The sequence below is a fragment of the Salvelinus sp. IW2-2015 genome, linkage group LG19, assembly GCF_002910315.2.
Source record: "Salvelinus sp. IW2-2015 linkage group LG19, ASM291031v2, whole genome shotgun sequence".
Classification (NCBI taxonomy): Eukaryota; Metazoa; Chordata; class Actinopteri; order Salmoniformes; family Salmonidae; genus Salvelinus; species Salvelinus sp. IW2-2015.
Genome location: NC_036859.1, coordinates 33,777,386 through 33,788,994, shown reverse-complemented (window position 1 = coordinate 33,788,994; position 11,609 = coordinate 33,777,386). Strand labels below are relative to the sequence as shown.

The window sequence follows — 11,609 nt, the reverse complement described above, 5'->3', positions numbered from 1 at the left end:
TTGTAACGGCTTTCCTCCTCCTCTTCATCAGAAGAGGAGGAGCAGGGATGAACCAAAATGCAGCTGTTTTGACATGGTAGATTATGTGCAGGGTCTTAGACATTGCAACAATTTAAAGTCCATTGTGACATTTTTAAAGGGGAAGTGATGTTTCCGTTCTGTTTTGCTAAGTTAACATTAATGATCCTTGTATTTGATCTAGGTGCAAATGACTGGGCCCAGAAAACGTTGAAAGATCACRCCAAAGACCCCAGGCCATACGTCTATACCCGCGAGCAGCTGGAGAAAGCCCAGACCCACGACAAGCTYTGGAACGCAGCCCAGGTATCATTTACAGTACTGACCGCCCATAGACTATCAACATGCAAACCAGCCAATTCAGCAGTTCTCAGAACAACAACAAGACTTGTATTTATTTCTTAACATAAATCATGTAATAAAATCTGCAKTTTACACTTTTATCCAAAGCAACTTATAATATCGTGAGTGCATGAAAACCACTCCAATCACTTTGACACATATGAATGCACTCACTGCTGTAAGTTGCGAAGGATAAAAGGGAATTTTCGACTTCCCTCTGGTGTCGTTTCCTGCTAACCGTTTGGCTGTTTAGCAATGCCCAGAAACAACTACACCTTAGGGAAGTCAAAAAGAAGCTCAGTCYTCAATAAAGTCAACTCACTGCCGGGCTGACCCATATGATACARTTGTTATGTCGATAAGCTCTTGGTCGACTGAGATTGCTACTGCTCGACTGAAGAAATCAACAAAAATAATCATAGTGTACAAGACACCTGTCTGAGTGGACTAATCCATTGTGGAGGCCGTGGGGATGGCAAAGTCCATCACGCTAAGACGTGCACTACTGAACTTGTACATGATTATATTACATAAGAACAATGCCGCAACACTAATAAACATATTATTTTTTAACAAATGCGCTTTCTTCCGTGTTGGATAGCGGTCGYTGKCCGCGGTTCTGAAACAAACGCGCTGTTAAATTGGCACGTTTTCCTAGACCATGTTGCTATGTGCATAGTAGCAAAGTTACCCAGCATATTGGTGTTGAGAACAATGTGGTGGAGGCAGCAGTGAAGTTGACAAGAAAACAGCCCTTGCCTTAATTGTCTAAGAAAAGTGAGGAGAGAGAGAATCCCAACTTTAATTAGGTCTATAATCAAAAGCCTAACTGTTAAATGTGCCTGGCTTTATAAATCATCCATATACGCATGGCCAAAAGTATGTGGACACCTGCTTGTCGAGCATGACATTCCAATATCATGGGCATTAATATGGAGTTGGTCCCCACTTTGCTGCYTTAACAGCCTCCACTCTTCTGGGAAGGCTTTCCACTAGATGTTGGAACATTTCTGCAGGGACTTGCTTCCATTCAGCCACGAGCATTAGTGAGGTCGGGCAMTGATGTTGGGCGATTAGGCCTRGYTCGCAGTCTGCATTCCAATTCATCCCAAGGGTGTTAGATGGGGTTGAGRTCAGGGCTCTGTGCAGGACAGTCACGTTCTTCTACACCGATCAACAAGCCACTTCTGTATGGACCTCGCTTTGTGCACGGGGGCATTGTCAAGCTGAAACAGGAAAGGGCCTTCCCCAAAGTTGGAAGCGTAGAACGTCTAGAATGTCATTGTATGCTGTAAGATTTCCCTTCACTGGAACTAAGGAGCCCGATCCATAAAAACAGCCCCAGACCATTATTCCTCCTCCACCAAACTATACAGTTGGCACTATGCATTGGGGCAGGTAGTGTTCTCCTGGCATCCGCCAAACCAAGATTCGTCCGTCAGACTTCCAGATAGTGAAGCGTGAGTCATCACTCCAGAGAACGCATTTCCACTGCTCCAGAGTCTAATGACGGCGAGCTTTACACCACTCCAACTGAYGCTTGGCATTGCGAATGGTGATCTTAGGCTTGTGTGTGGCTGCTCAGCCATGGAAACCCATTTCATGAAGCTCCCGACAAACAGTTTTTGTGCTGACGTTGCTTCCAGAGGCAGTTTGGAACTCTGTAGGGAGTGTTGCAACCGAGGACAGACTATTTTTACGTGCTTCAGCACTCAGTGGTCCCATTCTGTGAGCTTGTGGCTGATCCGTTGTTGCTCCTAGATGTTTTTACTTCACAATAACAGCACTTACACTTGACCGGGGCAGCTCTAGCAAGGCAGACATTTGACGAACTGACCTGTTGGAAATGTGGCATCCTATGACGGTGCCRCGTTGAAAGTCACTGAGCTCTTCAGTTAGGCCATTCTACTGCCAATGTTTGTCTATGGAGAGTGCATCCCTGTGTGCTTTTTTTAATACATCTGTCATCAACGGAAAAAGACGAATCCATATATTTGAAGGGTTGTCCACATACCTTTGTATATATAGTTTATATCTACAGAAATAAGACAGATCCTGCTTCTGTTGCCAGTTTGAATGTTTGTTTAATAGCCTACTGATTCCATGAGCACGAAGCCTCACACAACCACAACATGTCGCATAAACAATTTCACATTCTGCTATTTTCAATCTTTGCTATGCTGTAATAAAGGCTTTGCACTTTTCTTTCTCTCAATAGAACAGCCTCTCTCACTTATTTATTTAGTGTTTACACTGTTCCAAAATGTCCGAAAAAATATTTATAATAAACACCCAACTTTTTCTTGATGTTATTATTTATGATCAGCATAATAAGTGATGTCATTATCATTAGTAGGCTTAGTATAGCAGCCTTGTATAACCACCATCAAGCTGTAGACCTAACAGCGCATCATGTTTAGTCTTAATACCGTAACTTACTGAGGCCTATATTTCAAKACTTATATAGGCTTCTGTGTCAGTCATTCATTGGTTATTGTCATCACACAGCATACGAGTCATTCGTGATTTTAAATGCAATCAAGTCAAATGTTTGTCACAATTATTTCATAAAACAGTTCAGTTAAAGCATCAGACAAGCTCAGTGCATATAATTGATTTGTTACGTTACAGCCTTATTCTAACATTGATAAAAAAAGACAAAAACATCAATCTACACACAATACCCCATAATGACAAAACAAGTTTTTAGAAATGTTTGCAAATGTGTTCAAAATAAACAGAAATACCTTATTTACATAAGTATTCAGACCGTTTGGTATTAGACTTAAAATTTAGCTCAGATGCATCCTGGTTCCATTGATCATCCTTGATGTTTCTACAATTTGATTGGAGTCCACCTGTGGTAAATTTAATTGATTGGACATGATTTGGAAAGGCACACACCTGTCTATATAAGGTTCCACAGTTGACAGTGCATGTCAGAGCAAAAACCAAGACATGAGGTCGAAGGAATTGTCCGTAGAGCTCCGAGACAGGATTGTATTGAAGCATAAATCTGGGGAAGGGTACCAAAACATTTCTGCAGTATTGAAGGTCCCCAAGAACACAGTGGCCTCCATCATTCTTAAATGGAAGACATTTGGAACCACCGAGACTCTTCATAGAGCTGGCCGCCCGGCCAAACTGAGCAATCGGGGGAGAAGAGCCTTGGTCAGGAAGACGACCAAGATACCGATGGTCACTCTGACAGAGCTCCAGAGTTCCTCTGTTAAGATGGGAGAACCTTCCAGAAGGACAACCATCTCTGCAGCACTCCACCAATCAGCCCTTTATGGTAGAGTGGCCAGACAAAATCCACTCCTCAGTAAAAGGCACATGACAGCCCGCTTGGAGTTTGCCAAAAGGCACCTAAAGGACTCTGACCATGAGAAACAAGATTCTCTGGTCAGATGAAACCAAGATTGAAGTCTTTGTCCTGAATGCCAAGCGTCACGTCTGGAGGAAACCTGGCACCATCCCTACGGTGAAGTATGGTGATGACAGCATCATGCTGTGGGGATGTGTTTCAGCGGCAGGGACTGGGAGACTAATCAGGATTGAGGGAAAGATGAATGGCGCAAAGTACAGAGAGATCCTTGATTAAAAACCTGCTCAGGAACTCAGACTGGGGCGACGGTTCACCCTYCATCAGCCAAGACAACACAGGAGTGGCTTCGGGACAAATCTCAATGTCCTTGAGTAGCACAGCCAGAGCCCGGACTTGAACCCGATCGAACATCTCTGGAGAGACCTRAAGATAGCTGCACAGCGACGCTCCCCATCCAACCTGACGGAGCTTGAGAGGATCTGCAGAGAAGAATGTGAGAAACTCTCCAAATACAGGTGTGCCAAGCTTGTAGCGTCRTACCCAATAAGACTTGAGGCTGTAATCGCTGCTAAAGGCGCTTCAACAAAGGACTGAGTAAAGGGTCTGAGTACTTATGTAAATGTAATATTTCAGTTTTTTTATATTTTTTTTATAAATTCGCTAAGATTTCGAAGAACTAGTTTTTGCTTGTTCGTTATGGGCTATTCTATGTAGATTTGAGGGGGAAAAAACTATTAAATCCATTTTAGAATAAGTCTGTAACGTAACAAAATTTGGAAAGTCAAGGTCTGAATACTTTCCAAATTCACTGTATATAAAAAAAATACAAGTTTTTACATTTAGACTAATCGATTGGTTGAAAGAACAGACGACTCTCGGTCAACAAAGATAATTTTTTTTGACCGGGACAGCCCTATATCACTGTAAATAAGTTCTCCATCTTGTATCCTTCCTCCTGTAGTACCAGATGGTGATTGAGGGTAAGATGCATGGCTTCCTAAGGATGTACTGGGCCAAGAAGATCCTGGAGTGGACCTCCTCACCAGAGGGAGCGCTCTCCATCGCCATCTACCTCAACGACCGATACGAGTTGGACGGGCAGGACCCCAACGGATTTGTAGGTAAGTGACTCACTGGTGGTTGGTTCAATTCTTACSCAAAGCACCTATTATTTTGGTGTAWGGCCAGGTTCCATTTCTGCACCTAGCCCCTTCCTACACCCCTTCAATGTTCCTAGATCTGATAGAACTGGGTAGGTGAAAGCAAGGTTAATTGATAGGTGTACGGGCAGACCTAACTAACACGTCATCCCATTGAATTTKCCTTGACCTGGTGGAGGTGCAGCTTTTTACTTATAATAAGTCTAATTTGTCATTTCTCCACGAGACCTTTTGACCGGATAGAAATGGAGCTAGCAAGGTAGCATATAGATAGATGGATCTGGGAGGTCATAAATAATAATACCCCTGCCTGCAAACCCAAATGTCCCCCTGGGGATCGTAAAGTTTGATAATGCTGAGACGTCTACTTGTCTAACAGTCTTATAAGGTAATGTTGACGCATCTATGTCAATACATCTTACAAGGTAATGTTTTGTTACCGAATTTTGTCTCCAAATACCTGATGTATACTTAGAATGCACGTTTGTTCTGTGCCAAATAGGAAGGTCTGTTCTCTCCACTAATGCGCACTGTCTCCCGCCAATTCATATSCATTCATTGTGTCAGTTGTTTGTCAATTCCTTGTTAAATATACAGTATCTAAAATGACCGTTTAATGTCAGTAATCTAGAATATTTGGACACGGTAAGTTATGTTAATACATTCATACCATTCTCATTCCCGAAGTGGAAATGTTTGTAGAGYTCACAAACTGCAATACACTCATTTGAAAGAAGTTTGGTTTTTTTTCATTCTGTTTACCAGTTTAGTGTCTATCTTCATTGTCTTCTTTTGGAGAGCATGTGTCCAGTTTCTCTGTCTTGTTAATGTTTTGTGACCGCGTGTGCACAGAAGTATCTGGCCTGACGCGTCAGGATAGGTGTGGCTTATTGTATTTAGGTGCCTGTTTGGTAGGCCTGCATTGCGATTTGGTCCCAAATAGTGATTTTACTTGCGATTTATAACTCAAAACAYTGGGGTAAACTGTTGGAATCCTAGGAATAGAATCATCATTCTAATTTAATGGTTGGAGTACAATGGGAACTTGGAATGCAGTTTTGTTTAGCATGACAACGAATGAAAAAGTCAGGGTAGGAACCAAAGTGTTGGTCAGTGTTTCCCAGGGGACCCTAATTAGATTTAAATAGATGGATACATTCCGACATAGATTTTAGAATATTCTGTACCTTTTCCTCTGATTTTAAGAGAAAGATATTCAACAAACAGTGCTGATTTACTCCACCCCTGTTACCGGCCTATATTAGAGCAAGAGTTTGCTAGCAAGAGTTTCCCTAGCTCAGTRGATTTAGCTACCCAGTTAGCTAGCGATTAGCATTGGGGGCTAACCCCCCAAAAATGTAGGCCCTTTTGCAGCATGCTAAGATAAACCAACTAGTGTTTTGCAGAGAGAAAGTTACACAAACAAGTGTACAAAAATTAAGAACACCTGCTCTTTCCATGACAGACTGACCAGTTGAATCCAGGTGAAAGCTATGATCCCTTATTGATGTCACTTGTTAAATCCACTTCAGTGTAGAAGAAGGGAGGAGACTGGTTAAAGAAGGATTTTTAAGCCTTGAGCCAATTGAAAAATGGATTATGTATGTGTGCCATGCATAAGGGGGCGGCAGGTAGCGTTGGACTAGTAACCGAGCGTTAGAGCGTTGGACTAGTAACCGAAAGGTTGCAAGATCGAATCCCAGAGCTGACGGTAAAAATCTGTCGTTCTGCCCCTGAACAAGGCAGTTAACCCACTGTTCCGTCATTGAAAAAATATGCCGTCATTGAAAATAAGAATATGTTCTTAACTTACTTGCCTAGTTAGAAAAAGGTTTGCTTTCCAAATGTCAGCATTCAAAAGACCCCAAAAATAATAACCCCTTAAAATCAGGCAAAACTTGTCTTAACCAGAAAGCCCAGGTGGAGTCTACTAGGCTCAGATGCAGCCTCCCCATTTAAGTTACCAAAATCAAAAGAACACACCCAAACGGTAGAGCTGCACAATTAATCAAAATTGCAATAGACATGCGCAATATCCATAATCGCAAATCTGCGATATTTTTGAAACGCCACTTAGCCGTTAGCCATCTTTAACGCCCGTTTATTTTACTTTTGATTTATTGCTTGAGTTGACGGAGATCCCTCTCCATCTCTCCTCTTTAGGCCGGAGATCCCTCTCCATCTCTCCTCTTTAGGCCGGAGATCCCTCTCCATCTCTCCTCTTTAGGCCGCTTCCCAATACCACACACACCAAGCTCTGCCCCCTGTCACTCAAGCAGGCAGTTCCTTGTGTTCCAGATTTACTCTGCATGCATTGACCAAACGGCATGCAGTCAACAKATTTTTCCAAACAAGAACGACGTAGCTTTCCACTTTGCTTCTYAATTTAAGCCCACGTTCTCTACACAGAGTGTACAACACATTAAGAACACCTTCCTAATTCACCCTCCTTTGCCCACAGAACATCCTCAATTTGTTGGGGCAAGGTGTCAAGCATTCTATAGGGATGCTGGTTCAAGTTGACTCCATTGCTTTCCACAGTTGTGTCAAGTTGGCAGGATGTCCTTGGTGTGGTGGACCATTCTTGACACACATGAAACTATTGAGCTGAAAAACCCAGCAGCACTGCAGTTCTCGACACAACCGGTGCGCCTGGAACCTATTACCATACCTAGTTCAAAGGCACTTAAAATCTTTTGTATTGCCCATTCACCTTATTTTAATTTAAAAAAAAAATATATATATATATATATATATTGTTTAAATATATTAACTTGTACATTTATCACCGTCATCACCAGCACTGTGTAAATTAAACCAACATCCATTTGCACCTCTACCTGCTTGCCTCGTGCTGAATCTTTGTTCTTACGACTGCTACCATGTCTGTTTTACACTGCAACGTTTTTTCCCCCCAACCCTCTCTATCTCTCTGTAGGTTGTATGTGGTCCATATGTGGGGTCCATGACCAGGGCTGGGCCGAGAGACCCATCTTCGGAAAGATACGGTACATGAACTACAAAGGCTGCACCCGCAAGTTTGACGTGGCACAGTTTGAGAGGAAGTACTGCCCCAAAGACCTGTAATGAGGATGGGAGCAGAGGCAAGTTGGGTGAAGAGTGTATAGACTCTGGGAGCCATAATATCCCATACCTGGGTCATATTCGGAAGAGCAAAACGTATCAAAATGTTGTTCAATGCAATAAGGAAAATAATCCTTTCTTATTACACATTCAGGTGGTCCCTCCGTTTCATTCTGTTTTGTTTGTTTTGGTGCCTAGTGAATATATGCCTGTTCTCGAGCCTACTCCAGACTTTAAGATGGGGTCAAGTTCGGTACAGCACATTTCTGTGTTCTTATTGTTCAGGGCCCGTATCCACAAAGCATCTCAGAAAAGGTCCTAGGAATCGTGTTCACTTGTTTAAAAAAACAAAAACTACTCTTAATTCTTGCCTAATATGTTGGCATGCATAATTTATTATATATATATTTTATTTGACAAATTCTGATATTTTTCATGTGAAAGGCATTGCACGGAATCATACAGTATGATGGTTGTTAAAAGCCGAATTTTGATTATAATATTACTGTTATATCAACACACTYATCTCTCCCCTTCAACGACTCTGAATCTCTTTTAGCACAGTAGGCATCAAGTCACTTGCCGATAATGTTGCCTAAAACATTTTGAAAGGCCTATCACCAAACACATCTCTGTCAATTGCCAAACTTATAGGCATGCCCAATTTAGGGATATTGCACTCCAAAGGGACATCTTGATATAACATGTAGGTTAATGAAATAGTCAAAAATAAAAATGTGATAATTTATTAGCCTAGTGGTAATAAGTATTTAGGCATATCATCATGTGAATTAGGCCTTGTGTAAAATCATTGTCAAAAGCGCAAGAGATACCTACTGTTGCATGAAGGTCTAGATTATTTATGGGTTGATCGTATAGAAATATCAAACCATTCTTTCAACTCCAGATGAATTGCTTGTCTATGGCGCAGGAACCACTGACTCACTGCTCTTTACTGTTATCAAGACACCTGCTGGTAACTCTCTGGTAACTGGTTAGGACAGCTCATGAGGTCTCCTAAATATCTGCCGACTAGGTGGGACTCTTATGACTAAAGAGGCTTCACGCATAGCTTTTATTTTTACCCATGAGAGTAGGAGAAAAATGTCTTCATTCTCAGCACTTGCGACCTATGTTCTACTCTGAGACGCTTTGTGGATACGGGCCCAGGTAGTACCTCCCCGTTTCACTCTGTTTCAAAACGTTTTCCCCCTATTGAGCACAGCTGGGGGTTTTCAGCCACAGCATGCTGCTATTTCAGGTTTTTATAACTACATGGACTGCAGAAGCAATGTATACACACACAACTGTAAGTCGCTTTGGTTAAAATAATCTGTTAAATGGAACATACTGTAGCTATATCAATGTGTGGTTGGTTGGGAAGCAGATCAAACATGTCAAATAGGATGTCAAACACTCTTCTGCGGTCAAAGGTAATAATACTCCATTTTATTTGTATCTGGTATCTAAGTGACTATGCAAATTATGCTAGTGTATGTACATGTATTAAGGTTTTGTGTGATTGATTTTCTTTGGCTTGTCAAGAACACCACTGATGTTTTATTTCACGTGTATTTCCTAGTGTTATTTTGATAACACTTTCCTTGACACCCAGCGTGGTAACACTTTCCTTGACACCCAGCGTGGTAACACTTTCCTTGACACCCAGCGTGGTAACACTTTCCTTGACACCCAGCGTGGTAACACTTTCCTTGACACCCAGCGTGGTAACACTTTCCTTGACACCCAGCGTGGTAACACTTTCCTTGACACCCAGCGTGGTAACACTTATGTAGGTGTCATAACCAGCCTTAAAGTAACGCAATATATGTCACAACACGTGTAAATATATTGGTCATGACAGTGTTATGACGGTGTCATAACATGTTATGGCGCTTGGTGTTAAGTAAAGTGTTATCATTCTTTTTTTGAGTCACAGTTGCCTAAAGAAAGAGATTAGCATTATGCGTTGTATTTCTGAATAAAGTTGTCATTTGTTTTAAATAAGTGTCCAATACATTATTATTCTATAATGTTAACCCAACATCAGCTCTTATATAAGATTTGTAAAACTTCAAAACCTGATGAATTCACAGCTGAAATATTTTCTCTACAATAATTGTCATATCCCAAAGCCAGTCTCATTTCAGAGCTAAACATAGTATAATCAGCTGTAACCAAGGTGATCAGCGATCTTCAGGATGCACAAAAAAAGAGCATTACGTATCACTTTTTATTGACTAACTGAAAGTTTTCGACGTTGTTGACCATGCCCTACTGTTGCATAGACAACAAAAAATAAGTTTAAAGATAGTCAGTCAGCGATGCACAAAGTAAACAGCAATATTGGGTCGATTTCCACAACAACTAAGAGCGTTTCCAGTTTCCGGTCCCGCAGCCATCGTGTAGCTATTGAAGCGAACCTGTGCACATGCGCAGATACTTTGTGATAATCCTTGAGTGTATCATCTTGCATTGCGCTCATCTGTAACATCTGTGGTGCTGCTTGTGGCAAYGTCATATCGCTGAGTAAAATAAAGATTATCTATATAAGGACAAGATGCAGGACTCAATGCTCTAACAATACTAATGTCTGCAAACCGGGTGGAGGTGGGAGCAGGCGGGAACATTCGCATGTGAACAACGGGCACAACTATGATAACATTGGTTTTCTCAAAGTTGCCGGGATGCCACGTGCCTGATTTTTATTAGTACATTTGTAACAACCTAACCATTTAGAAACTTYGATCAAATAAGACTTACATTTTATATGCAACTTCATTCTATTGACCAATTTTGACACTCCCATTGACCTCCATACAAAAATTCCCACTTCCACTGGTTAGTGCCAGAGATGAAGAGGCAMAGCGAGAGGGTTCACTCCACGCTAAATCTGTCCACGTTAAGCAGATAATTCATTATTAAGCAAGTGAAGAGTGTTTGTATGTGGGGCAATGAGAGTTGAATTTAGTCAAGATARCAATTMATTTKTATTTTGATACGTGAGGCTTATTTGAGMTAATAGAAGTTTCATAAAGGTTGTTATCAGAACAGCCTTAATTCGTTGGGGCATGGACTGTACAAGGTGTCGAAAGCGTTCCACAGGGATGCTGGCCCATGGTGGACTCTAATGCTTCCCACAGTTGTGCCAAGTTGACTGGATGTCCTTTGGGTGGTGGACCATTTTTGATACACACGGGAAACTGTTGTGCGTGAAACCCCCCAGCAGTGTTGCAGTTCTTGACTCAAACTGGTGCGCCTGGCACCTACTATCATACCCCGTTCAATGGCACTTACATTTTGGGGTTTTGCTAATTCACCATCTGAATGGTGCACACAAACAATCCATATCTCAAGGCTTAAAATTCCTTCTTTAACCTTTAACCCCTTCATCTACACTGATTTGAAGTGGATTTAACAGGTGACATCAATAAGGGATCATAGCTTTCACCTGGATTCACATGGTCAGTCTGTCATGGAAAGAGCAGGTGTTCCTAATATTTTGTACACTGTAGATGAGGCCTTGAGTTTGACATGTGTTGTGTGGCCMTCTAGTGGAGGTGAGTCATTAGCACTGGCCTAGGTATACTTTGCAAAGTRTCCCACAGAGAGAAATATTTTGAAATATGCAATCCTCTTACTTTTCTGTACATCAGGACAGTTATTTTTATATTTTC

At 41.6% G+C, this 11,609-nt stretch overlaps 1 protein-coding gene across 3 annotated transcripts in view; it reads left to right on the top strand.

Moving 5' to 3' along the window:
- The window catches only part of cpdp (CPD photolyase), a 31,142-nt gene extending 21,209 nt beyond the window's left edge, over positions 1 to 9,933 (top strand). For all 3 annotated transcript variants that reach the window (XM_024010399.3, XM_024010396.3, XM_024010397.3), the window contains 3 exons: positions 203 to 324; positions 4,650 to 4,809; positions 7,787 to 9,933. In XM_024010399.3, the coding sequence (XP_023866167.1) occupies positions 203 to 324; positions 4,650 to 4,809; positions 7,787 to 7,935 (431 nt within the window). In that variant the 3' untranslated portion in view covers positions 7,936 to 9,933. The remainder of the gene's footprint in view (positions 1 to 202; positions 325 to 4,649; positions 4,810 to 7,786) is intronic.
- Positions 9,934 to 11,609: the final 1,676 nt, after the last annotated feature.